This window comes from Sorex araneus, chromosome 8, assembly GCF_027595985.1.
Source record: "Sorex araneus isolate mSorAra2 chromosome 8, mSorAra2.pri, whole genome shotgun sequence".
Taxonomy (NCBI): domain Eukaryota; kingdom Metazoa; phylum Chordata; class Mammalia; order Eulipotyphla; family Soricidae; genus Sorex; species Sorex araneus.
The window spans coordinates 62,127,034-62,152,135 of NC_073309.1; the positions used below are offsets into that span (position 1 = coordinate 62,127,034).

The 25,102-nt window shown below is 36.0% G+C and overlaps 1 protein-coding gene across 1 annotated transcript in view; it reads left to right on the top strand.

The window, feature by feature from the left end:
* COL11A1 (collagen type XI alpha 1 chain) overlaps nucleotides 1-25,102 on the top strand; it is a 214,953-nt gene that overhangs the window by 68,936 nt on the left and 120,915 nt on the right. Inside the window, exons 10-24 of the mRNA XM_004614663.2 lie at nucleotides 2,606-2,647; nucleotides 3,770-3,832; nucleotides 5,573-5,647; nucleotides 7,147-7,230; nucleotides 7,974-8,030; nucleotides 10,223-10,276; nucleotides 12,867-12,920; nucleotides 13,035-13,088; nucleotides 13,273-13,326; nucleotides 15,240-15,293; nucleotides 15,412-15,456; nucleotides 21,127-21,180; nucleotides 21,634-21,678; nucleotides 22,183-22,236; nucleotides 22,673-22,717. Of these exons, the coding sequence (XP_004614720.1) occupies nucleotides 2,606-2,647; nucleotides 3,770-3,832; nucleotides 5,573-5,647; nucleotides 7,147-7,230; nucleotides 7,974-8,030; nucleotides 10,223-10,276; nucleotides 12,867-12,920; nucleotides 13,035-13,088; nucleotides 13,273-13,326; nucleotides 15,240-15,293; nucleotides 15,412-15,456; nucleotides 21,127-21,180; nucleotides 21,634-21,678; nucleotides 22,183-22,236; nucleotides 22,673-22,717 (834 nt within the window). The remainder of the gene's footprint in view (nucleotides 1-2,605; nucleotides 2,648-3,769; nucleotides 3,833-5,572; nucleotides 5,648-7,146; nucleotides 7,231-7,973; nucleotides 8,031-10,222; nucleotides 10,277-12,866; nucleotides 12,921-13,034; nucleotides 13,089-13,272; nucleotides 13,327-15,239; nucleotides 15,294-15,411; nucleotides 15,457-21,126; nucleotides 21,181-21,633; nucleotides 21,679-22,182; nucleotides 22,237-22,672; nucleotides 22,718-25,102) is intronic.

Genomic DNA, 25,102 nt, shown 5'->3' on the forward strand with positions numbered 1-25,102 from the left:
TAATTCTATACATTAACATAAGAATTCTAATGCCAAATTTAATAATTTGATGTCACAAGTAGGTGAGTTTGTAAATCTAGTCTGAGAAGACAGATTTCAATGAAGCAAAATTGTAACATAAAATGTGAATAATTTTTTTCTAGTAGAACTTTAAATCTGAGAGGTTTCAGTGACTCTTCCAAGGCTCATATGTTTGGTAGTTGATATATTTAATACTTAAACAGTCATCATTTGTAATCCAGAAATTTTTCTACAGTTTCTGTGACATTAATTTAAAAAATGACATAGCAACATGCCTATTTTATGTCTAATATTTTTTTATGTAATAAACCGAAAATATTCTTTTTAAAATTCACTTTTGATACTGGGGTCATAGCTCAATCATCAAACATCTGCCTTGAATTTGTGAAGAGTGGGCACTGAAAAAATATAACAGAAATTTAGTTTTTTCATTAAAGATAAAATCTTTAGAATTTGGTCCTCATATGGAGTTTATTCCTCTTTTATTTTCCAATGAACATTTCTATTTCTGACTGAAAAATAAATAGTTCTGAATTACTCCAGAATAAGTGTTTAAAAAATAAAACTATATCATTTCTATTCAAGAAAAAGATAATTCTTAATGGAAAGGTAGTATTATTATTTACTTTCTTATCAGAAACTATTTTTCCACAATATTTTTTTTAAACATTAGGTCTCCCATCCAAGACATACATATATACATACATACTGCTTGGAGAGCCTGGCAAGCTACCGAGAGTATCCTGCCTGCATGGGCAGAGCCTGGCAAGCTATCCATGGTGTGTTTGATATGCCAAAACCAGCAACGATAGGTCTCATTCCCCTGACCATGAAAGAGCCTCCAATCATTGGGAAAGATGAGTAAGGAGAGGCTGCTAAAATCTCAGAGCCAGGAGGAATAGAGACGTTGCTGGTGCCCGCTCGAGTGAATCGATGAACAGCAGGATGACAGTGATACAGTGATATCAGAAACTTACAAAAATAATTGAATTAGATCTAAAGTGTTTATTTGCTTCAGGTAATGAGAAACATTTCAGAAATTACAAGTATATTAAAAACTAAAAAATAATAATATTAATAATAATAATAAAGACTTAGAAACGCTTTCAAAAGATAACAGTTTAACAAAGTGACTACAGCTTGGCAATCTATTTCAGTATTCTAAAAATTGAGAAAGGAGATGGGGAAATAAATAAGCCATAAGCCGTTTCCTTGTGTGCCTGAGGCTCTGAGTTTGATGCATATTATTTAGTGAAAGGAAGGCAGTCTAATTTAAGCAACTCTACCATATGTCTTCCAGTGGCTTTACAGATATTTTTTACATTAAAAAAAAATTGCAACCACTTTTAAATGAAAATTTCTCAGCATTCCACACCAGAATATTGTTAAATTTGTTAGAATTTGGTTCAAACTCTGCATTAATATTCATTTGCTTATTTTGAGTGCTTATCTCACTGTATCCCCTATTTTTTTCTGAGACTTTTCATCTTTTTCTTTAAATTGCACTGGATAGGTGTCACCCCAGTCTCCCATTCATATGCAGATATGTCAGTCCCTGCTCTGTGCCTGACACTGTCCTAGAGGGCCAGAAATAAATCATTAAATGTCTATTTTATGCCCTTCTTGGGAGTACTCGTCATAGACTTCATGTAATATTACTTATCTAAATATTTTTTGTATTGCTTCATAGATGTTGTGAAGATAGGGACTATGACTTCTGTACTTTGAATATCCTCCCTACTCATTCAGAAATATTTATAATTAGTTTTGCATAATAGAAGTAAGTTCGTTCTTTTACTTTCATTTTTTGGTTTTGGGGGCTCTACCCAGTGGATGGACTGGAACCATAGCACAGCAGGTAGGGTGCATGCAGCTGACCCGGGTTCGATTCTTCCTTCTCTCTCAGAGAGCCTGGCAAGGGACCGACAGTATCCCACCTGCCCAGCAGAGCCTGGCAAGCTCCCTGTGGTGTATTCAAGATGCCAAAAACAGTAACAATAAGTCTCACAATGGAGACGTTACTGGCACCTGCTCAAGCAAATCTATGAAAAATGGGATGGGACAACAGTGCTACCCACTGGATTTCAGGGCTTCCTTCTGGCTCTGAAATTAGGGCTTACTCTTGGGATCAGGGATTCATATGGAGTCACTGTCACTGTCATCCCGTTGCTCATAGGTCTGCTTGAGCGGGCACCAGTAACGTCTCCATTGTGACACCTTGTTGTTACTGTTTTTGGCATATTGAATATACCACAGGGAACTTGCCAGGCTCTGCCGTGCGGGTGGGATAATCTCAGTAGCTTGCCAGGCTCTCTGAGAGGGATGGAGGACTCGAACCCTGAGTAGGCAGCATGCAAGGCAAACACCTACCCGCTGTGCTATCACTCCAGCCCATATGGATTACTAGGTTGTAAACCAAAATTTGACATAGAAGGCAAGCAGCTTTCCTTCCGTATCATCTCTCAGGCTTTTGAAAATTAACCTCTTAACATGCAATGATTTAATGTTTATCAAAGACATGTAGATAAAAGTTTTTAGGGGTTAAATTTTCCTGAGAGTGACTCTTGACCATCTCTTATTATAGGGTATGCTCGTAGAAGGACCCCCAGGACCAGCAGGACCAGTGGTATGTAAATGTTTTATGATTGTTTTAAAAATTAATCCTAAAATTGCTATTAAATTTTATTAGGTTATATTAAGATTTAGGTTATCAACAAATTATTTATTACCAGATCTCATAGCCTTGATTTACTCTATAATTCACCTATTCACACACGCTTTTAAGATCACTAAACTATTATTTTATGTCTTTTTGGTGATTTGATGTCTGTGTACCTCTAAATTAATTTTAATTTATCTGCCTATGTATAGTCAATGGCATGGTCTGATCTTTACTGCTGCATGGAGTAGTCATCAACTGCAGTTGTCAATAAATGTATTTATCCAGGTAGTTGCGCTGATTTGATTTTGTCCGAAATTATCGAGCTTAAGTTGGTGATGGAGTGTTTCTCTGCATCTGTATGGTCCTGATGTTTTTCTATCCCTGAGCCAACAAAATAAATTAATCAACACATCGTCCATCTTTGAGAGACTAATTTAATTCTTGTGATACAACACTATAAAAATCTCACTAAAGAATTTCTACACTTTCAACTCTGCCTTGATTTTTTTATTTTTCTTTTGGGGTCACACCCGGTGATGCTCAGGGGTTACTCCTGGCTCTGAACTCAGGAATTACTCCTGGTGGTGCTCTGGGGACCATATGGGATGCTAGGAATCGACCCAGGTCGGCCATGTGCAAGGCAAACACCCTACCCACTGTTCTATCCCAGGTCGGCCATGTGCAAGGCAAACACCCTACCCACTGTTCTATCCCAGGTCGACCATGTGCAAGGCAAACACCCTACCCACTGTTCTATCGCAGCAGCCCCCTCCCTGCCTTGATTTTTTTAAAGTTAGTTCTAAAACAGTAAAACTTGGGGACGAACTGCATGGGTTTTACCTTGGCATGTTCTGCTTTTCTGGTTCGGTTTTGGGTTGTGTGTTCCTATCTGTGGAGCTACAGTTTAGCTCACTACACAGTGGTCTCCGTAGGTTGTGTATTCCCAGATAGATAAGCAGCCTGCTGTGTGAAAGGAACATGTATGCCATGAGACATAATTGAGCAATTTGATTTTAGTCGGATCGACTTGCCTGCATATTGACAACGCTTGACATTTCATGCAGATCATGGCTTATTTCTCTGCAGGGTCATATGGGTCCTCCTGGTCTGCAGGGCCCCACTGGACCCCCTGGTGACCCTGGAGAGAGGGTAAGTGAAGCAGCTGCGCCGAAGGAAAGGTACAAAATCAATGAAAGCATGAAAGTGGCTTCTACAAGTATACCTTGCTTCCTCACTGTGGGAGAAGACAGTCTGTGAATTCATTGCTGTACAAATTTAGGGCTAAATTTTCTAGACATTTGAAAAATTTTTTAATTTTGGGGTCACACCCAGCATTGCGCAGAGCGTGCTCTTGGTTCTATTCTCAAGGATCACTTCAGGTGGGGCTGGCGGAATATGTTGTCTGGGATGAACCTGGCTAACCCAAGGCAAGCCCCCTACCCACTATACTAGCACACTGGCCCTTTTGTAGCTGTTTAATTTTATTTTTATTTTATTTATTTATTTATTTATTTAAATTTTATTGCGTTACCGTGAGATAGTTACAAGCTTTCATGTTCAGGTTACAATCACACACTGATCAAACACCCATCCCTCCACCAGTGCACATTCCCCATCACCAATATCCCAGTATACCCCCACTTTCCTACCCTCCCCCGGCCTCTATGGCAGACAATATTCCCCATACTCTCTCTCTACTTTTGGGCATTATGGCTTGCAACACAGACACTGAGAGATCATCACGCTTGATCCATTATCTACTTTCGGCACACATCTCCCATCCTGACTGATTCCTCCAGCCATCATTTTCTTAGTGATCCCTTCTCTATTCCATCTGCCTTCTCCCCTCCACTCATGAAGTAGTCTTCCAGCTATGGGGCAATCCTCCTGGCCCTTGTATCTACTGTCCTTGGGTGTCAGCCTCATGTGATGTTATTATATACTCCACAAATGAGTATTTCACTTAGTATTTTGCATTTAACTTAGCATGATACTCTCCATGTCTATCCATTTTTTAAACAAATTTCATGACTTCATCTCTCCTAACAGCTTCATAGTATTCCACTGTGTAGATGTACCAAAGTTTCTTTAACCAGTCGTCTGTTCTAGGGCACTTGCGTTATTTCCAGATTTTGGCTATTGTGAACAGAGATAAAGAATGCATTTGGTGGTCACAGGAGAATTGCTACTGGGGAGGTTAAGTTAGGGAAGGGACCAGCATTAGGGCAATCCCAGAGAGGAAAAGTGCCTGCCACAGAGGCAGACTGGGGTGTGGGAGGGAAACTGGAGACATTGATGGAGGCTAGTGGACACTGGTGAAAGGATTCGTTTGGAATAATGTACACCTGAAACTCAGTCCTAAGTATCTCTGTAACCATGTCATTCATGCTGATTCAATTATTAAAAAAATGCATTTGTAAATATAACAAGTAACCCGATTTTATTTCTAAACATTTTCCACACTGGTGTTAGCCTACTGTAGTAGATGTTAGTCTATTTGAATGTAGATATCCTTTCAGAACTTCCTTAAGTAGATGCTGATAGAATGAGCTAAGAAGAATAAATTATAATTTGAAGATAAAGTAATTTGGTAAAAGGGACTTAAATAGTAAGATTAGCCATTTGAATTAAGTGTCTTCAAACTATTCTTATCAAGTTCTTTCCCCCTTCATCCTTGAGTAGCCAATGAACTCTTTTTGTATTATTAAGATGATATAAAATTAGTGTGATGAAATACATTATCCATAAAACTTCAGATCTCTTACTAACGGAGATCGAGCAAGAAAAGAAGACCAGTGAAAATTAGCTGATGTTCAATTTTAAAAGATAATTCTATTTTGAAACATTTTATTAAGTAATATATTTTGAAAATTATATTTCATTTCCTAGGGTCCCCCAGGTCGTCCTGGCTTACCTGGGGCTGATGGCCTACCTGGTCCGCCTGGTACCATGTTGATGTTACCGGTATGTTTTTCTGATAATTATTATTGAAAACACTGATGACCACTATTGATAGAGCAATCAAGTAAAAAACACTGTATGAAGCTGAGATTTTTTAGATAAAGCTATCTTACAAAATTAAGGAGAATTTTATTAAATAAAATTCCACTAAAAAATTAGTTTAACAATTGATGCTTTATGATTTGATTACACTTTTGATAATAGATCAGAGAGGCTTTTCCCCTCAATTATGTGCTTTATCTGGACACAAGATTAATGTGTATTTCATGGTTATTTAACAAGCTAAGATGGCTATTTAACATATTCAACATATACTATTGAAACCATGTATATCATAAGTGATATTAATTTACATAGTCATTATTTATTTGTAATTTTTTTCTTTATGATAAAATTCCTTTATAAAATTGCTCTGAGTCTCTGAAAATAATGGATATTTCCTTTAAATGTAATATAGTTTTAAATCAATTACATCACTGTATCACTGTCATCCCTTTGCTCATCAATTTGCTCACGCAGGCACAGGTAATGTCTTCATTGTGAGACCTGTTGTTAGTGTTTTTGCCATATCAAATATGCCACGGGGAGCTTGCCAGGCTCTGCCAAGTGGGCCGGATACTCTCGGTAGCTTGCAGGGCTCTCCGAGAGGGACAGAGGAATCGAACCCGGGTCGGCCTTGTGCAAGGCAAACACCCTACCTTCTGTGCTATCACTCCAGCCTGACAATTACATAAAATGAAAAATTTAATCTTGCTGACTTCTGAGTTAAAGTTTAAAAGGAATCTTAGAATTGTGTGGTGATGTGTATGGCGGAGTGGTTTTCTAGTAAGAAAACATAAATAAGACAAATATGCATCAAAAAGTTTTCTGTATTTATAGAAATTCCTTCCAAATTTCTTGATCAGAATATTTAGAAATTTTATATATGAGTTTATAGGACATGTGCAATTTTCAGATAAAAATATGTGATGACTACTCAAGAGTTTTAAGTGGCAGAATGTTTAAAATTGAAAAGGGTTCTTTAGTCTCCTACAAATGGTAAAATGAAGTCTAGAGAACTTCCAAATGGGTAAAATGTGAATAAATGTAATTCTTGGTATTATGTTGCAGTTACCTTAGATTTTTGTAAAATCCTGTCATATGAGTGATTTTCCTCATTATTAAGATGTCCGAGATCAGACGAGATCGAGCGCGCTCAGGCTGGAGCGATAGCACAGCGGTTGGGCGTTTGCCTTTCACGCGGCTGACCCGAGTTTGATTCCTCCGCCCCTCTCTGAGAGCCTGGCAAGCTACTGAGAGTATGGAGCCCGTGTGGCAGAGCCTGGCAAGCTAACCATGTGTATTGGATATGCCAAAAACAGTAACAATAAGTCTCTCAATGAGAGACGTTACTGGTGCCCGCTCGAACAAATCGATGAGCAACGGGATGACAGTGACAGTGAATTAAGATGTCCAGTTGATGAAGACTAATGGTTTTGAATATCTGTATATTATTTCATTAGTTCCGTTATGGTGGTGATAGTTCCAAAGGACCTACTCTCTCCGCGCAGGAGGCCCAGGCCCAGGCGATTCTCCAGCAGGCTCGGGTAAGGAGGGAGACATGCGCTCCAGTAACTTGTATTTACCTAGATGTGAGTATTGTGTGAGTATGCTTGTGTGTGCTTATATGTCTGTTGTTTTGCATAGTTAGCTTTGTGGGTATATGTGTGAATGTGTGTATGATATTAAGTACTATTCACATTATATGTAGTAACTGTTATAAAAAACTATTATGATTATTTTTTAAATAGCATGTTGAATTAAAATAAAAAAAGATTTTTTTAAAAAATTAACTTACAGTATTTTCATATATAATTCTGGCGTAGAAGTACCTAACACTCAGATTTTATTTAGTTATTTTGTTATTTATTTTTATTATTTTGCTTTTTGGGTCACACCCGGCGATGCTAGGAATTTACTCCTGGCTCTGCACTCAGGAATGACTCCTGGCAGTGTTCCGGGGACCATATGGGATACTGGGAATCGAACCCAGGTCAACAGCGTGCAAGGCAAATGCCCTACCTGCTGTGCTATCACTCCAGCCCAGATTTTTCTTTTTTCTATAGAGTACTGATGGGTTAATAATAGATGATACAGACTATATATAAGAAGAAAAAATTTAGAAAACACTTTTAAACGTCTTGTTTTAGAAACACGCAATTCTTCAAAATTGAGGAGTCTTTCTAGCAAGGAGCTTTATACCTGTGTTGGGTAATTTGTGCAAATGGATGTTGTTTTAAAACATTTATCCAGGAGGCCATTCCTAAATTTGATATGTTCTGTTTTCTAGATTGCTCTGAGAGGTCCACCTGGACCAATGGGTTTAACTGGAAGACCAGGGCCAGTGGTATGTTAACCAACAGGATCATACATGTTTCAGTTCTTCTTTAGTTGATTACAGTGAATTTGCTTGACATTGTGAATGCCATTGACTGGTAAAATGGGAAAAGCATGCTATCCCTATTTATTCATGATTGATTTACATTTTAACAGTTTATTTCATTTAATCCCAGTAAATTTTGATGAAAGCTTTTAATGAAAAGTTTACCATCTAATTATTTATGTATTTTTGGTGGTGCTGGAAATTAAATATTTGTGCAAGTCAAGTAATGTGCCATTCAATCAAATATCTGACACATACACTTTTCTTCTGTTGTTGTCAGAGTTTTACCTAGGGTTTATTTTAATTTAACATTGTCTATTCCATTATTTTGTTACTTCATATACCAGACATGAATGAGAACATTTGTATTGGTTTTTCTTTAATCTAACAGCATGGCACAATATTCGACAAATTTTGGAGCTGGTGGGAAACATACTTTAAATTGCAGGTTGCTGTCAGTAGTCAATGAAGTGCTTCAGTTGGTAGAGAAATTATTTAGTGAAGAAAAATTTTGTTCCCTTAATATTAAAATTAGAAACTAAAGCATTTCTTGTTGTTATTTCTTGTGTCTGCTGTCCAAGGAAAACCAAATCATTGTAGAATTCAATGGCCTAAAAGCATTTACTGCCTAAATATTTATATAAACAGAGTCTATTCAAATAATTTGGACAAAAAAATTTTTTAAGGGAAAATTTTTCACTGTTTTTCCAGTTGCTTTTCTAGACAAATAGAAATCTTATAGTATAGTCAAGGAAGGAATAATATTTCTTATTTTTTATTGTCAATTCTCGCATGATAATTTTTAGAGTAAGCTTTGGCAAAATAATTAAAATCTGTTGTCAGCAATGCATATAGTCAGAAGATAATATAGTAAATTAAAATAAATGACTGTACTGTAATGGTGTTCAGTTTCATGATTATAATGAGTTTCACTTTTTCTCTTGAAGTAACATAGTTGCAAGAATCCTTAATTAAAAGTTTGAATGTAATTACTCCAGTAATTTTCAAGATGAAAATATTCATGTTGCTTGACTTGTCATATTTCTTGAGATTCATATTAATGGTTATTTTGCTTTAGAACCACCAGGAGGCTCTAGATATCTAACATTTTAAGGCGACAACATGGCTTTAATCTTTGTGCTTTCCTGCACTTCATTATCTGATCAAATATGCATTAATTTATATAATTCAGAAATTTCTAAAACATACAAAGTCTGCACCTCTTAGCCAGAACTAACTTTTAGCACGGTGCTGTTTTAATTCTCTAACGCTTTTTAGGGAGACAACAGGTCTCATTTGTTTCTAGAATTCACCGTAATTTTTTTGGGAGGATCACACCCAGCGATGCACAGGGATAATTCCTGGCTCTGCACTCAGGAATTACCCCTGGCGGTGCTCAAGGGACCCTATGGGATGCTGGGAATTGAACCAGATTGACCTTGTGCAAGGCAAACACCCTACCCATTGTGCTATAGCTCCAGCCCCTTCACTGTACTTTTTTAAAGTAGTTTTATATCTTTCCAGCTAATACCCCCGAGTTTAGTTGTAATTTATGAATTATACAAATGTACATAAGTGATTTTTGTCATAAAAACCTGTTCCTGCCCAGGTGGGGATAAATAAAAACTAATTTGCAACAATATCAAAGATATTGTTTCATGATCACTAAATGGCAATGATAATACTTATTCTTGACATTTTGTGGCTATAGAACTCAGTTTGGGAATTTAAGATAAATTTCTAGATACAAAGGCAGTATTATTTGCTATGACCTTTCAGTGCAAATGGATTCCATATCTGTAATTCACTTGAATATGTTACCTTTGGTAATGCACAAAGGTATCATGGTACATAATGGCTCACACACCATTATAAATGTTCTTAGGTTATGAGAAACAAGAGGCAATTTTAGTATGATTCATGAGATTAGCTTTTGTGTACTCATGTACATAATGCAAATTAATACAGCTCACCCATTGGAACAAAATAGTTTGAGAAGTAGACTGTATTAATCCAAACTGAAAAATACTGTATTAATAAAATTTTAGCTATACAAAATATGTTTTAATGATGCTTATTTCAAGTCAAAATGATAGAATAAAAATGGTTAGAAAAACTTGTTAAGAAATAATCATATCCTTACTTTTTCTCTATAGGGGGGGCCAGGTTCTTCTGGGGCCAAAGGTGAGAGTGGTGATCCAGGTCCTCAGGTAAAAGCAATCTGATTCTCTTATTTAATATATATAATTTTATCTAGTAGATAATCTGCAGTCTAGTTTATGAGTAAAAAAATTATTTGCATTACATTACCTTTAACTTCAGACTTCCTCCTTTCATGGAAAAATCTGTAAGTCAGTTGATTTCCAGTAATGGCAGTTTGATTAATTTGAACAATATTTAAAGAAGATAATAAGCTAGAACAGGGAAAGACTTGATAGTACTAGTCATTTAGAATATTAATGTGGCAAGGGATTTTCACAGACTTAAGCAGTGCAAACTATTGTAATTGCTCTAATAGTGGCCCCGTCTCATGTCTCAATGTTTATTTTTATTTTTATTTTTTTTGCTTTTTCGGTCACACCTGACAATGCACAGGGGTTACTCCTGGCTCTGCACTCAGGAATTACTCCTGGCGGTGCTCAGGGGACCATATGGGATGCTGGGAATCGAACCCGGATCGGCCGCGTGCAAGGCAAACACCCTACCCCCTGTGCTATCACTCCAGCCCCCTCAATGTTTATTTTATAGAGAGGAAATTTAGCATTCTAAAACATTATATTTATAAACATAAGAGATACTAACATTAACATTTTGTAGAAAATGGAAGGATATTTAGGTCATTTTGAATGTGAGTAACTTTTCTTTTTTTTTGCTTTGTTAATACTATCCAAAGATATGGAAATATTTACAGTTGAACTGAGAATTGCAGAAAAATATTGACATATAATTTGTGATAGTCTAAGAAGTTGAATCATTTATAATGTGTGACCTTTTATTTATTCAAACTCATCTCTTAATAAAAATATATGAATCTGAAAATGTGTGATGCAGCTTTTATAGATACTGTGATTTTTGCTTAACTCCAAGTTAAAAGAAGCAACACTAAACAAAAATAGTTCCAGTAAAAACACAAGATTTGTCCATTATTACTGTCTTTGCCTTCAGAAGGGTACATGGTAGAATATTCTCATGACAATATTTAATTTTTTAAGAAAATTGGACATATTTTTTTAAAATTTATTTTGCAATCTTGGCAGGGCCCGGGACCATTCCTAGGCCCTCCCGTCCTCTCTCCCACTGAGTTGTAACTCTAACCCTGAAGTTTTGTCTGTTAAACATTAATTAGCGAATGATAATCATTTTAATTTATTTGGTGGAGAGACATACCAGGTGATGCTCAATGACTCTGTACTCAGGAATGCTAGTGATGCTGGGGGGACCATATAGGATGTTGGGGATCGAATACACAAGGCAAGCACTGTACCCACTGTACTCTCTCCGGCTACCTGGATTTTGACTTTCCATTTCTAGAATCAAAATTGTATGTTAGCATTTCAAATCATTTGAAACTTCAAATGTATGTGACCTTCCTTTTACATGTGTTATATACTTACACACTGATTAAATTAACTTTGGAAGGCACATACTTATATATAAAGTTAAAAGGCCAGAGAGATAGTACAGCAGGTAAGCCTGTGGTGACCCTGGTTCAGTCTCCAACACCCCAGAAAGTCCCTGCTGCCTCCACAGAAGGTTCCTGCTGAGTACAGAGCTAGGAATAAGTCCTGCTGGGTTTGACCCTAAAACAGACATATATATCATATTTATACTGGATCAATTTAATGATCAATAATGGTAGTACCATATTTCTTTAAAAATATGTACATCAAGTCCCATAAAGCTCTAACATTATATAACATTTCTTTGAGAAAGAAAAATATTGAGCATTTTAAACATTTTAGCTGGCATTTTATATTTCCAGTCAATAGTCTGGAGCAGCCACATCATTTTCTTGCATTATGTAGATGATTGGAACAAACATATACAGACATTATGCCCAAGCATAGGAATATCATGGAGAAAATTCTTGTTTATCCTGAAGCCATCATAATTAAATATTACATGTACAAGGTATTATGCCCAAATATAGGAATATAATGGAGAAAATACATATTTAGTCTGAAGCTATAGTAGTTAACTACAGTGAATGATACCTAGGGAAATATCTTCAAAAATTGAAAGAACAGGTGAAGTCAGGGGTCTAGGAAATGAGAATACTAGAATTTTCAATTGACAAAAATATAAAATTCCAATGATTTTTGAGAAATAATTGAATTTTTAAAGTCTAAAATATTAATTATTTTGTTTGTATGCATTTACATTAAATTTTAAAAATACCTTTAAAAATGTTTTCAAAGGAAACATTTTTGTTTTTTATTCGTGAAGCTATTTAGAGACAATTTTCCCTTATTTTATTGAACTTTGATATAAAATATTATTGCAATGAAATGATTCAAGTCAAGCTTAGAGTACATAAATGCTGGGAACTACCGTAGTGTGACTTTTTATTGAACATTCTATAGCACTGCTACATTGTTGTCTCCTTGTTCATCAATTTGCTCGAGCGGGCACCAGTAACGTTTCCATTGTGAGACTTGTTACTGTTTTTGGCATATCGAATGCATCACAGGTAGCTTGCCAGGCTCTGCCATGCGGGCAGGATACTCTCGGTAGCTTGCCAGGCTCTCCGAGAGGGATGAACATTCTGTAAAATGAATTAATTTTAATATTTTGGTATAGGGTCCTCGTGGTGTTCAAGGACCACCTGGTCTAACCGGAAAGCCTGGAAAGAGGGTATGCTTGCTTTCTTTGTGTATTTTGAGTGCATCTGAACTTCCCGGTGTTCTTGTTTCTTTTACTCTGTGCCAGTCGGGATCCCTTTACTCATAATGTTCTTGGTATTATTAGGGTCGTCCAGGGGCTGATGGAGGAAGAGGCATGCCAGGAGAACCCGGGGCCAAGGTCAGGAGCTTATTCATTTCAAATTCAGAACTAGTAAGCCAGTTTAACCTTAAACATAAGGTTAACATAAGGTGTCTTGATGTAACAGAATATTTCACCTTCATATGATAGTCGTGAATGAATCAGGCTATGAGCATATTGGTGGCGGTGACGGACGATGCTAATGGCAATGATGATTTTACAGGGAGATCGAGGCTTCGATGGGCTTCCAGGCCTGCCAGGGGATAAGGGCCACCGCGTAAGTTTTGTCCACTACTTTTGTACATTTATGTACATAGATTGGGATGGATGAGTAAAGAGAGGCTTCTAAAATTTCAGGGCTAGGACGAATGGAGATGTTACTGAGACTGCTTGAGAAATTAGACAATCTATGGGATGATGATGATGATGATGATGTACATAGATAGTGGGAATTTTGTGAAATATCTTGAAATGGATAGACTTTAGTAAATCTGGGCCTGGAGAGAGGACAAAACGTAGTTGCACACAACCACCCTGGTTTTGATCCTGACATTTCATATGGTCTCCTGAGCACTACCAGAGTAATTTCTGAGCACAGAGCCAGGAAAAACACCTGAGCAATTCCAAATGTGTCCCCCTCCAGAGCAAAACAAACAAGAATTTATAAAGTCTGAAGAGTATTATTTTAATTATTTGTGGATCTTAGCAGTTATAAAAGATAATAGTAAGTTGAAGAAAAGAGAAATTTCACGTGTGATATCTCACAATGTAAGTTGTTTCTAGGTACTAAATGAAATATAATTTAGTAATGTTGTAGCTTGTTTTTAGATATTCAAATGATCTTCATATGCAACTGTAAGATGAGGTTGAATGTTTATTTACATTAGAAATATATTTATAAAAGAACACTGTAGAGATTTAACTTTGCCTCTATATATTTATAATTTATTAATGTTTCTTTTCTATCCATAGAAATAGTCTCAAAAGAGAGGGTAGTTTGTTATCAATATGGTAATACTCTGGACACTGTGTTTTAGGTAACTAATTTAGGCAAAACAAATTTCTTTGTGATAATTTGAGGTTTAATTTTTTTGTTTTTTGGGTCACATCTGGTGGTGCACAGGGATTACTCCTGGTTCATGCACTCAAGAATTACACCTGGCGGTGCTCAGGGGACCATATGGGATGCTGGGACTCGAACTCGGGTCGGCCGCGTGCAAGGCAAATGCCCTACCCGCTTTGCTATCACTTCAGCCCCATGATAATTTGAGTTTTTGATTAAAATGCAAGAGCTTTACATTTGTTAAGATTAAGCAAACCATCATGCTAGTGGTTAATTTTAGTAGGCTATCGAGCAAAAAGGAAGTCCATACACTAAAAAATAACAGTTACCTTTGGATATTTACATTTCTCTTTTCTGGTAATTAAGAATAAGATAAGACAAACTTTAGGAGGTTTTCTAAAATTGGAACCAAAAAATCGAAAGACAAATGAGGGCCATAGAAATAGGACTAAGGCTGGTGCCTGGCATGCATTTGACTCAGGCGTGATCCCAGCATGCCTGTGATAACCAGAGCACTGTCACAACTGATCTCTGAGTATTGCCAAGTGTGGCTCATCCCCTCCATAAATCTCATAAATTAAAGAAAAATACTGAAACATTAACAGATAGCAACATATTTAAATGTGTTCACCATTCACTGTAAATATAAATATTTGTTGTTTTATAATACAGCATTCTCTAAATCTTCCAGAGTTATGCTTTCATAGTTCAATATAGATTTTAGAAGAAAAGTATGAAATTAATTAAAATCACCAAAGATTATCTATATTTCAAAGAATCAGCTAAGTTGTTCTCTAAGCATTTACCTTATAATAATTACATACCTGAGAATTACTTTAGACATTTTATTAAAGTGTTTTGTATCTTTTTATTGACATATCATTTTTTACAATATTATAAAATTTCAGAAGTGTAGTGTAATTCTTTCTGTTTATATACTTTACTTGCCTTCATACACTGATGTGTAATAATAACTACAATATTATATTCCTATACTCTTAGGAGAGCAAATAAAGTGCAAATTTTTCCTGCCAAGTATTCTGTTATATTTTAGGGAGATCTGTAGGATAGAACTTTTAAACTTAGGTTTTATTTCACATGCAATCATATTTGTATTTCTTTTGCAGGGTGAACGTGGACCCCAAGGTCCTCCTGGTCTGCCTGGTGATGATGGGAAAAGGGTACATTAAACTTCTTTCATTTCTATTAAAAGCCATGTGATACTATGACTGATCAAAACCATATTGAAATAATCTGCCATCTGATTTCATCAGTCTTTCATTCTTCTGTCAATGACAGGGAGAAGATGGAGAAATTGGACCAAGAGGTCTTCCAGGTGAAGCTGTAAGCAACTTCCTTTTTTTAAAAAATAAATAAATAAATAAAACCATGTTTTGGAGGAATAGTAATTTTGCATCACCTATAACTTTTATTATAAATTCAGATGGCTATTATAATCTTACCTACAAAAACAAGTATTAAAAAATTAAAATAATACAATGAGCTCTTTTGTTGTAGAGAAACATTCAGACAATTGAATTAAAAATGAGAATTACAGGGGCTGGAGCGATAGCACAGTAGGTAGGGCATTTGTCTTACATGCAGCTGACCCGGGTTTGATTACCAGCATCCCATATGGTCCACTGAGCCCCGCCAGGAGTAATTCCTGAGTGCATGAGCCAGAAGTAACCCCTGTGCACTCCAGGTGTGACCCAAAAAACAAAAAAAAAAAGAGAGAGAGAATTATAGCATATTTGAAGCCCAAATTTTATCTATCTTTTACTATTTATTTTATTTCCTTCAAAATATTGACAATATTTATACCATTTCTGCGTGGGTTTAGGATAAATGATTCTTACTATCAGAAGAAAGATAGAAAATTTGGCACTGATGTCTGATAGAAGAATGAAAAGCACCAGATTTTATCTTTCATTTCCACTGGATTTACTAATGAGGAGACTGGAAGCTAGTTTACAAAAATCTTAGTCGGCTACAGGACTCCTAATTTCAGTATTTCTTTGCCACCTAATAGAGCTGTCTGCTCAAGTCATTACAGCTCAAGTCAGTATGAGAAGGTGATGATTGTGTTGCCTTTCTATTAGTGGAGAAGAGGGGAAAGATTCAAGCTGGGAGGGCGGAAGAAAGGCATTAGTTATGTGGAAATAGTTATTTATTTACTTATTTTGCCGAGTGCAAGGCAAGCACCCTACCAACTGTGATACCACTCCAGTCCCCCAAAATTAAAAAAAATGAAAAAAGTATTGTTATTAATTACCAATAGTCAAATAGAAAATGGCATAATGAAAACAAACATGACAGTGGTAAATATGTGAATGAAAAAGTGAAAGTCAAAAGTGAAACTAAGGGTTGGAACTAACTTAGGGGCAACGACCTTTTCTTTATTTTTTTCCTGAATTTTTTTTTCTTTTTGGGTCACACCGACAATGCACAGGGGTTACTCCTGGCTCTGCACTCAGGAATTACTCCTAACGGTGCTCAGAGGACCATAAGGGATGCTGGGAATCAAACCCGGGTCTGCCTTGTGCAAGGCAAATGCCCTACCTGCTGTGCTATTGCTCTAGCCCCGGGGCAAAGACCTTTGCCTTGCACACATTTACTGGTTTGATTACCTACAGTACATATAAATCCCTGGGCACTGCCAGGAGTGATTCCCTAAAAATTGAAAGTGGGTTTCTGTAATTTGTATATATAGTTATCTTCCTGTTTTGTTTTTTTTTATTCCACTGCAATGAATTTCTCTCATGGTGGAATTTACCTTGTGAAATAAGTGATACAAGTGAGAATCAGATCTCTTCTATTTGTATAGTCTATCTGAATTTAAGATTTAATAACATCCAGCATTACCACTCAAATGAGAGATGACATGAAACTGATATAATTGAAATGTTAAATTATTCCCTATGCTCAGAAGCACTCAAGTGATTAATTTGCAAATTTAAAGACACAAACATCCACAATTTTTATGTACTAAAGACCTTTTATTATACATTATCTTTTTTAAATGACATAAACACTAGCTATTTGTGTTACATAAAAATTATACTTGTGGAGCTTATGATAGTCCAGCATGTAAGACACTTTTATTCATGTGGCCAACCTATGTTTGATTCATGGCATCCCATAGAGTTCCCAGAGCACCATCAAGAGTGATCCCTTAGAGCAGAGCCAGGAGTAATCCCAGAGAGATGCCAGGTGTGGTCAAAACAAACAAGCAAACAAAAAAATAAATGCTATTTTATTTTAGCTTTATTATTATTTTTAAAATTTTTATTATTGAATCACCAATAATACAGTTACAAGCTTTCATGTCTTGAGTTTCAATCATGCAATGACCAAATACTCATCCTTCCACCAGTGCACAGTCTCCAACCCCAGTGACCCCAATATCTCCCCCATCCCAGTCCTCCTCTTGCCTCCATGGCAGACAATTCCCCCCATACTCTCTCTCTACTTTTGGGCATTATGGTTTGCAATACAGATACCGAGAAGCCATCATGTTTGGTCCGTTATCTACTTTCAGCACACATCTCCCATCCCGAACAAATCATCCAGCCATCATTGACTTTGTGATCCCTTCTTATTCCAGCTGCGTTCTCCCCTAGCTCATGAGGCAGGCTTCCAGCTAAGGGGCATATTCCTGGCCCTTGTGTTTACTGTCCTTGGGTGTCTGTCTCATGTTATTTTATATTCCACAAATGAGTGCAGTCCTTCTATGTCTGTCCTTCTCTTTTGACTCATTTCACTTAGCATGATTCTCACTATGTCCATCCACTTAGAAGCAAATTTCATGAATTCATCTCTCCTAACAACTGCATAGATTCCATTGTGTAAATGTACCAAAGTTTCTTTAACCAGTTATCTGTTTTAGGGAACTTGGGTTGTTTCCAGATTTTGGTTAATGTGAACAGAGCCGCAATGAACATATAGGTGCAGATGTCATTTCTACTGTGCTTTTTTGAATCCTCTGGTTATATTCCCAGAAGTGGTATTGTGGGGTCATATGGAAGCTCAATTTCTAGTTTTTGAAGCACTGTCCATATCATTTTCCAGAAAGGCTGGACCAGTCAGAATTCCAACCAACAGTGAAAGAGCGTCCCCTCTTCCCCACATCCACATCAGCACTGTTTGCTTCTGTCCTTTTGAATGTGTGCCAGTCTCTGTGGTGTGAGATGATATTTCATTGTTATTTTGATTTGCATCTCCCTGATGACTAGCAATTTGGAACATTTTTTCATGTGCCTTTTAGTCACTTTAATTTCTTTTTTTGAGGAAGCTTCTTTTCATTTCTTCTCCCCATTTTTGATGGGGTTAGAGGTAATTTTCTTGTACAATTCCACTAGTGTCTTGTATATTAATATCCCTGGATATTAATCCCTTCTCAGATGGGTATTGGGTAAATATTCTTTCCTATTCTGTGGGCTCTTTCTGTATTTTGGTCACTGTTTCTTTTGAAGTGCAGAAACTTCTTAGTTTGATGTAGTCCCATTTGTTTATGTTTGCTTCCACTTGCATGGTCAGTGCTGTTTCATCCTTAAAGATGTTTTTAGCTTCAATGTCTTGGAGGCTTCTACCTACATTTTTCTCCATATACTCTATGGATTCATGCCTGATATTGAGGTATTTAAATCACTTTGATCTGACTTTTTTGCTTAGCGTTAGACAAAGGTCAGAGTTCATTTTTGTGTTAGTAGCTATCCAGTTTTCCTAGGACCAATTGTCAAAGAGGCTTTACTTGTTCCACTTCACATTTCTTATTCCCTTGTCAAAGATCAAGTGGCCAAATTTGGGGTTTGTGACAGGGTATTCAACTCTGTTCCATTGGTCTGCAGGTCTGTTTTTATCCCAATACCATGCTGTTTTAATTACTACTGCTTTGTAGTAGAGTTTAGGTTGGGGAAGGTGATGCCACCCATCTTCTTTTTTCCCAAGGATTGCATTAGCTATTTGTGGGTGTTTATTGTTCCATGTGAATTTCAGGAGTGTTTTGTCTATTTCTTTGAAAAATGTCCTGGGTATCCTGATAGGGACCGCATTAAATTTGTATAGTGCTTTGGGCAGTATTGTCATTTTGATAATGTTAATCCTCCCTATCCAAGAGCAGGGGATGTGTCTCCATTTCCTAGTGTACTCTTTTATTTCTTGAAGTAGTGGTTTTTAATTTATCTTGGATAAGCCCTTCACCTCTTTAGTAAGCTGATTCTGAGATGCTTGATTTTCTGAGGTACTATTGGGAACGGGATATTTTTTTGATGTCTCTTTATTTTTTATTATTTGTGTATAAGAAAGCCATGGACTTTTGGGTGTTGATTTTGTTAGCGTGCCACTTTACTAGATTGATGTATTGTTTCTAGGAGTTTTCTGTAGTAGAGTCTTTAGGGTTTTCTAAGTATAGTATCATACCGTCTGCAAATAGTGATAACTTGACCTCTTCCTTTCCTATCTGTATGCCCGTGATATCTTTTTCTTGTCTAACTGCTATAGCCAGGACTTCCAGTACTATACTGAATAGGATTGGCGAAAGCGGGCAACCTTGTCTTGTGCCCGATCTTAGAGGGAAGGCTTTCAGTTTTTCCCCATTGAGAGTGCTTGCCGTGGGCCTATGGTAGATGGACTTGACTGTATTGAGGAAAGTTCCTTCAGTTTCCATTTCGCTGAGAGTTTTCATCATAAATTGGTGTTGAATCTTGTCAAATGCTTTCTTTGCGTCTATTGATAAGATCATATGGTTTTTATTATTTCGTTTATTGATGTGATGGATTATGTTGACTGACTTGTGAATGTTATACCATTCTTGCATCCCTGGAATGAATCCTGCTTGGTCATGGTGTATGATCTTTTTTGATGAGTGGTTGGATTCTGTTTGCTAGGATTTTATTGAGGATCTTTGCGTCTGTGTTCATCAGGGATATTGACCTCTGATATTCATTGTGATATATTGTCTGGTTTTGGTTTCAGGGTGATATTTGCTTTATAGAAACTGCTTGGAAGTGTTTCTGATTCTTCAATTTCCTGGAAAAGCTTAAAGAGGATTGGGAATAAGTTCTCTTTAAAGATTTGGAAAAGTTCACTGGTGAATCCATCTGGGCCAGGACTTTTGTGTTCCTGGGAACTTTTTATTACCGTTTCAATTTGCTTGTCGGTGATAGGTCTGTTCAGGTATTCCAGGTCTTCTTGGTTCAGCCTCATGAGTCTGTAGGAATCCAGGAAATTTTCCATTTCCTCAAGATTTTCTTCTTTTGGGCATAAAGATTCTCAAAGTAATCTCTGAGAATCCTTTGAATTTCTGTAGTTTCTGTGGTTTTCATTTCTGATTTGGTTTATTAGGGTTTTCTCTCTCTTTCTTTGTGATTTTTGCTAGAGGTTTATTGATATTGTTTATTTTCTCAAAAAACCAGCTCTTGGTTTCATTGATCTTTTGGATTGTTTTTTGGGTTTCCATCTTGTTAATTTCGGCTCTGAGTTTTATTAGTTCCTTTCTCCTGTCCCCGTTGGGCTTCCTTTGTTGGTCATTCTCAAGGTTAGGTTACTTATGTGGGCTTGCTCTTTCTTCCTGAGGAATGCTTTTAGAGCTAAAAACTTTCCTCTTAACACAGCTTTTGCTGTGTCCCATAAGTTCTGGTAACTCGTGTCCTCATTTTCGTTCTTTTCCAGTAATCTTTTGATTTTATACAGCATCTCAGTCTGTTGAGACATGTAGGGCAATATTATATATATATTTGCATATTTATTTTTGACAACACCTGGTAGTTCTTCAGGTTTATTCCTGGTGAACTCAGGAGACCAATCTAAGATCTCAGGATCCCCAGCAGTGTCTGTTGCACAGCATGGCAAGCTCTCTGCTTGCTGTGCTTTCTCTCTGGCACTCACACCCTATTTTGTTTTGAATATTGCATCAAAGTTTTTAATAGAGGATGAGGTATTTTTTAAAGTATTTGTTGAAAAGATAAATTCTTTCAAATCTTTCTTTACATTCTTTACATTCTTTTTTTCTAGGGCCCAAGAGGTTTGCTGGGACCCAGAGGAACACCAGGACCCACAGGGCAACCTGTATGTATTGCAGAAAATGGTTTAGATTTTCTTAAAAAAGGTTGTTAACTGACTTTAAATACTGGAGACCATAGAGTCTTTAGCCGAAAGCGAGACTTCAGAGTGTTGTTCAACTTTAAGACATAATGATCCTGCTGATCGCTTTGTCCAAACACTTCTTAACTACCACCTACTTTCATATATCTTTTAATTTACCTGTATTTTATTATTTATGTTATATTGCCAATACAGCCTGAAAAATGCTGCCAACATTAATAAATACTGTCTTCGATGCAATGATTATTAATTCTTAAATGTGAACATGTATAGAAAATTCTAGATCTTGCCATTAAATCCTAAAATGCTTGATTTTTTGGTATCTGATTTAGTAAAGATCATGCTATTAGATTTGCCTTTAATGTTTCTTTTGCAGCTTCACAACTTATAAGCACACTTTTCTTTTCTTCTTTGAAGGGCATTGCTGGTATAGATGGACCCCCTGGACCAAAAGGAAACATGGTTCGTAGAATTTTCTAAACGTAAATTGCTTCTTAGGCCTGATTGCTTAAAAACTACTTTTGTAGCTAATTCCATATAATAAAATAAAATTCTAGAATTTTCTAAGAGTAAATTACTTCTGTAGTCTGAGTGCTAACAGACCACTTTTGTGGCTAATTCTAAAATGAGCCACTTCTGTGGCTAATTATTTACAACATTTTAAAATAATATGATCTAATGCTAATATCAATATTTTGTTGGATTAGTTGTTGTAATAGTATTACTGATTATTAATGATATATTGATAGTAACTTATTAGTAACTAGTAATATTGTAGTAGTGTTACTATCAAATACTTGTAATAATTATAATACTAATATTAGCATTTTGTAATGCAAATATTAGTATTTTGTAAGTTATCCTAGACTGAGAACTGGTTTAAGAGTGATATTCAACTAAGACTAGAAAATAAAGCACATGATGGGAAATAGTTCTGTAAAGGTTCTCTGTATTTGTCTGTGACAGGGCCCTCAAGGGGAGCCCGGACCTCCAGGGCAGCAGGGCAACCCTGGACCTCAAGTAAGTTTGTACCATCACAATCCCTTGAAATGGGATTTCATTTCAAGCTGTGATGGTATCTTTCATATTAAAACTAATAGCCATTGAGTTTTCCACGTAAGGCTAAAATGTTTATAGTGTAAAATTAGTAGAATCATTTTAAAAAATTAGTAGAATTCCCAGAGTTTTAAAAATGTATCATTCAGTTGCCACAGAATGCCAGGGCTAATGATGGCACGTGCAGTGGAGTTCCACAAGGAATCCGATTATAGTCCCATTGCAAAAGAGTGGCCTGTGAAACTCCTGACAGTGTCCCAGATCTCCTATGTGAATATGGGAGCTTTATGGATATTTCCCTAACTTATTTCATGTGAAATAAAGTAGTCATAGTTTATGATGATAAATATGCATCTCCCTGATATTATTTCTGACATATGGAAAAACTCTTTTAAAATAGGGACTTCCTGGTCCTCAAGGTCCAATTGGTCCTCCTGGTGAAAAGGTAAGTTATTCTGTTCTAATATTGATGGTGAAAAGTTTGAGTTGTCTACCTTAGGTATGCTAAGGCCTACCTCTGTTTTTGACATGATAAGATGATTTAGTACACATGGAATTAATCTTTGACTTAAACCACTTGAGTACTTTGTGTTATGTCATTCATACATCTCTAATATGTAACTGATAAAAGTTTTCAGTTTTCACTTGAATAACTTCCAAATGTAACATTCTCAGATGTATTGATTTCAGAAATGTAATGTTATGAATGTTTTCTCTTTATTTTGATTCTGATTTGATCACTTATTTCCCATTCTTTAAAAATTGTAATTAAGTTTGCTGAGATAAAAGGTTCCCAACAAGATCTGATTAAGAGAAAGATTTGAAGTTATCATTGCCACACTTTTTATGTATAAATGGCAAGTAATATCCTTGTTAATAACTCAATGTCTGGATCGAAATAAGGATAAATCTTTAATTAAGAAGATGTCTTTTTTTTTTCTTGATCTCCTCTACCAGATTTCTAAAGCAATCATTCTTGTCTCTTGCAATTACTATGCATTGTTAGCTGGTTCTTTTTAATATCCTTTTCTTTCATTTGTTGATTTCTATGAAGATAGTTTTTTTAAAGACAACCTTATTGAGGTTCAATTTTACTCTATGAAATTTCATTTTAACTCCATTGGTCTGTCAGTAAATTTACAGATTGGTAGCATTTCTAAACTACTTAATTCCATATACAAAAGCAACTAAAAGTGGAAGACCTGAAGTCATATGCATATAGATGAAAAGATATGCAGCATACTTTTAGACATCTGCCCAAGAAACTCATTTGAGGAACTGAGAAATAGGACAGTAGCCAAGGCACTTGCTTTGCATGTGGCCAGTCTATGTCTGGTACTGTGATCCTGTATGGTTCCCTGAGCACCACCAGTGATTCTTGAGTGCAGAGCCAGTGGCTCCAAACCAAAAAAATAAAGCCAAAAATGAAAAAACAAAAAAAATAAAGCCAAAAAATGAAACAAAAACTAGCTGACTATAAAACCAACATTCCAGGACTTTACTTCAACAAGGAAGGAAACTAAAGTAAGTATAATCAAAAACAGTGTTGAAAGGATTTTAGAACTTCTCTAGTATGTGGGGTGTGGTGTGCTATGGCACTTTGTACCTCTTAATACTGACACTTACAAACTCAGAAAAAATGAGCAAATATGAAAATATGTATAGTTCACATGACAAAAATGCATCAAAATGAAAATTCATTGTACTGAAGGGGATGCTTGCACATAAAATACCTTACAAGGTTAAATATCGATATTATGCAAACAATTGATAACAATGATTAAACCCCAACAACAAAATTTTAATAGTGGATAGGATTTGAGATATTAGGTCTTCAAAAAGCATACAGATGATCAATAGGCACATAAATAGATATTCATCTCTTATTATAGGGAAAATTCAAATTGAAGCAGCATTGCAGTATCGTGCTGCTGAAGAGGACTATTATTCAAAATAAGAAATAGCAGGTGTTGACGAGGATGTGCAGGGAAGAATATCCCTATCTGCTGTTGGTGAGGATGTAGACTGGTACAGCTGTTATCCAAAGGAGTATGGAGATCCCCCTCTAAACAAATAAGTTACATATGTACATATACATATAATGTGTGTATACATACATAATACATATATGTATATATCAAAAACTAAATCTCCTACTTTTATTGCAGCTTTCTAATAGTTAAAAATTGTAACACTGGGGTGGGGATATAGTACAGAGGATGGAGTGCTCTCCTGGCATGTGACCTACCCAGCTCAGTTCCTCGAATCCCATATAGTTCCCCAAGTATTGCCATGAATAATTCCCTGGTGCAGAGTCAGGAGTAAACTCTGAATATTGCCAAGTGTGTCCCAACCCACCTCACCCCCCAAAATTGGGATAATCTCTGTGTCTGTTGAGTAATAAATGAATAACAATATGGCATATATTTATATAGAATGGAATAAAATTATTTTTTACCATTGGCAGCAACATGGATGGACTTAGACGGTTTTATTTTTAGTAAAATAAGGAGAAAGACATACATCATTGATTTCACTCAAATACAGAAAATAGATAAATTATATAAAACAAAAATGAACCTTTGTACTATCAGACCAATTAATGATTACAAGAGAAAAGGCAAATGGAGATTATTAGAAGGAAAAAGGGGATAATTATGTGGTAAAGGAGACAATTCAACTGTCATTGGTGATCTTAGTTGATTAATTAATTTAACTTAATTAATTAACAGGTTGGTTGTGAATGATGCCTAAAACACATATAGTAGCATAATACAAAGTTACTCCTTTCAGAAATTATAAAGTAAAACATGATTAAAGAAGATGTTAA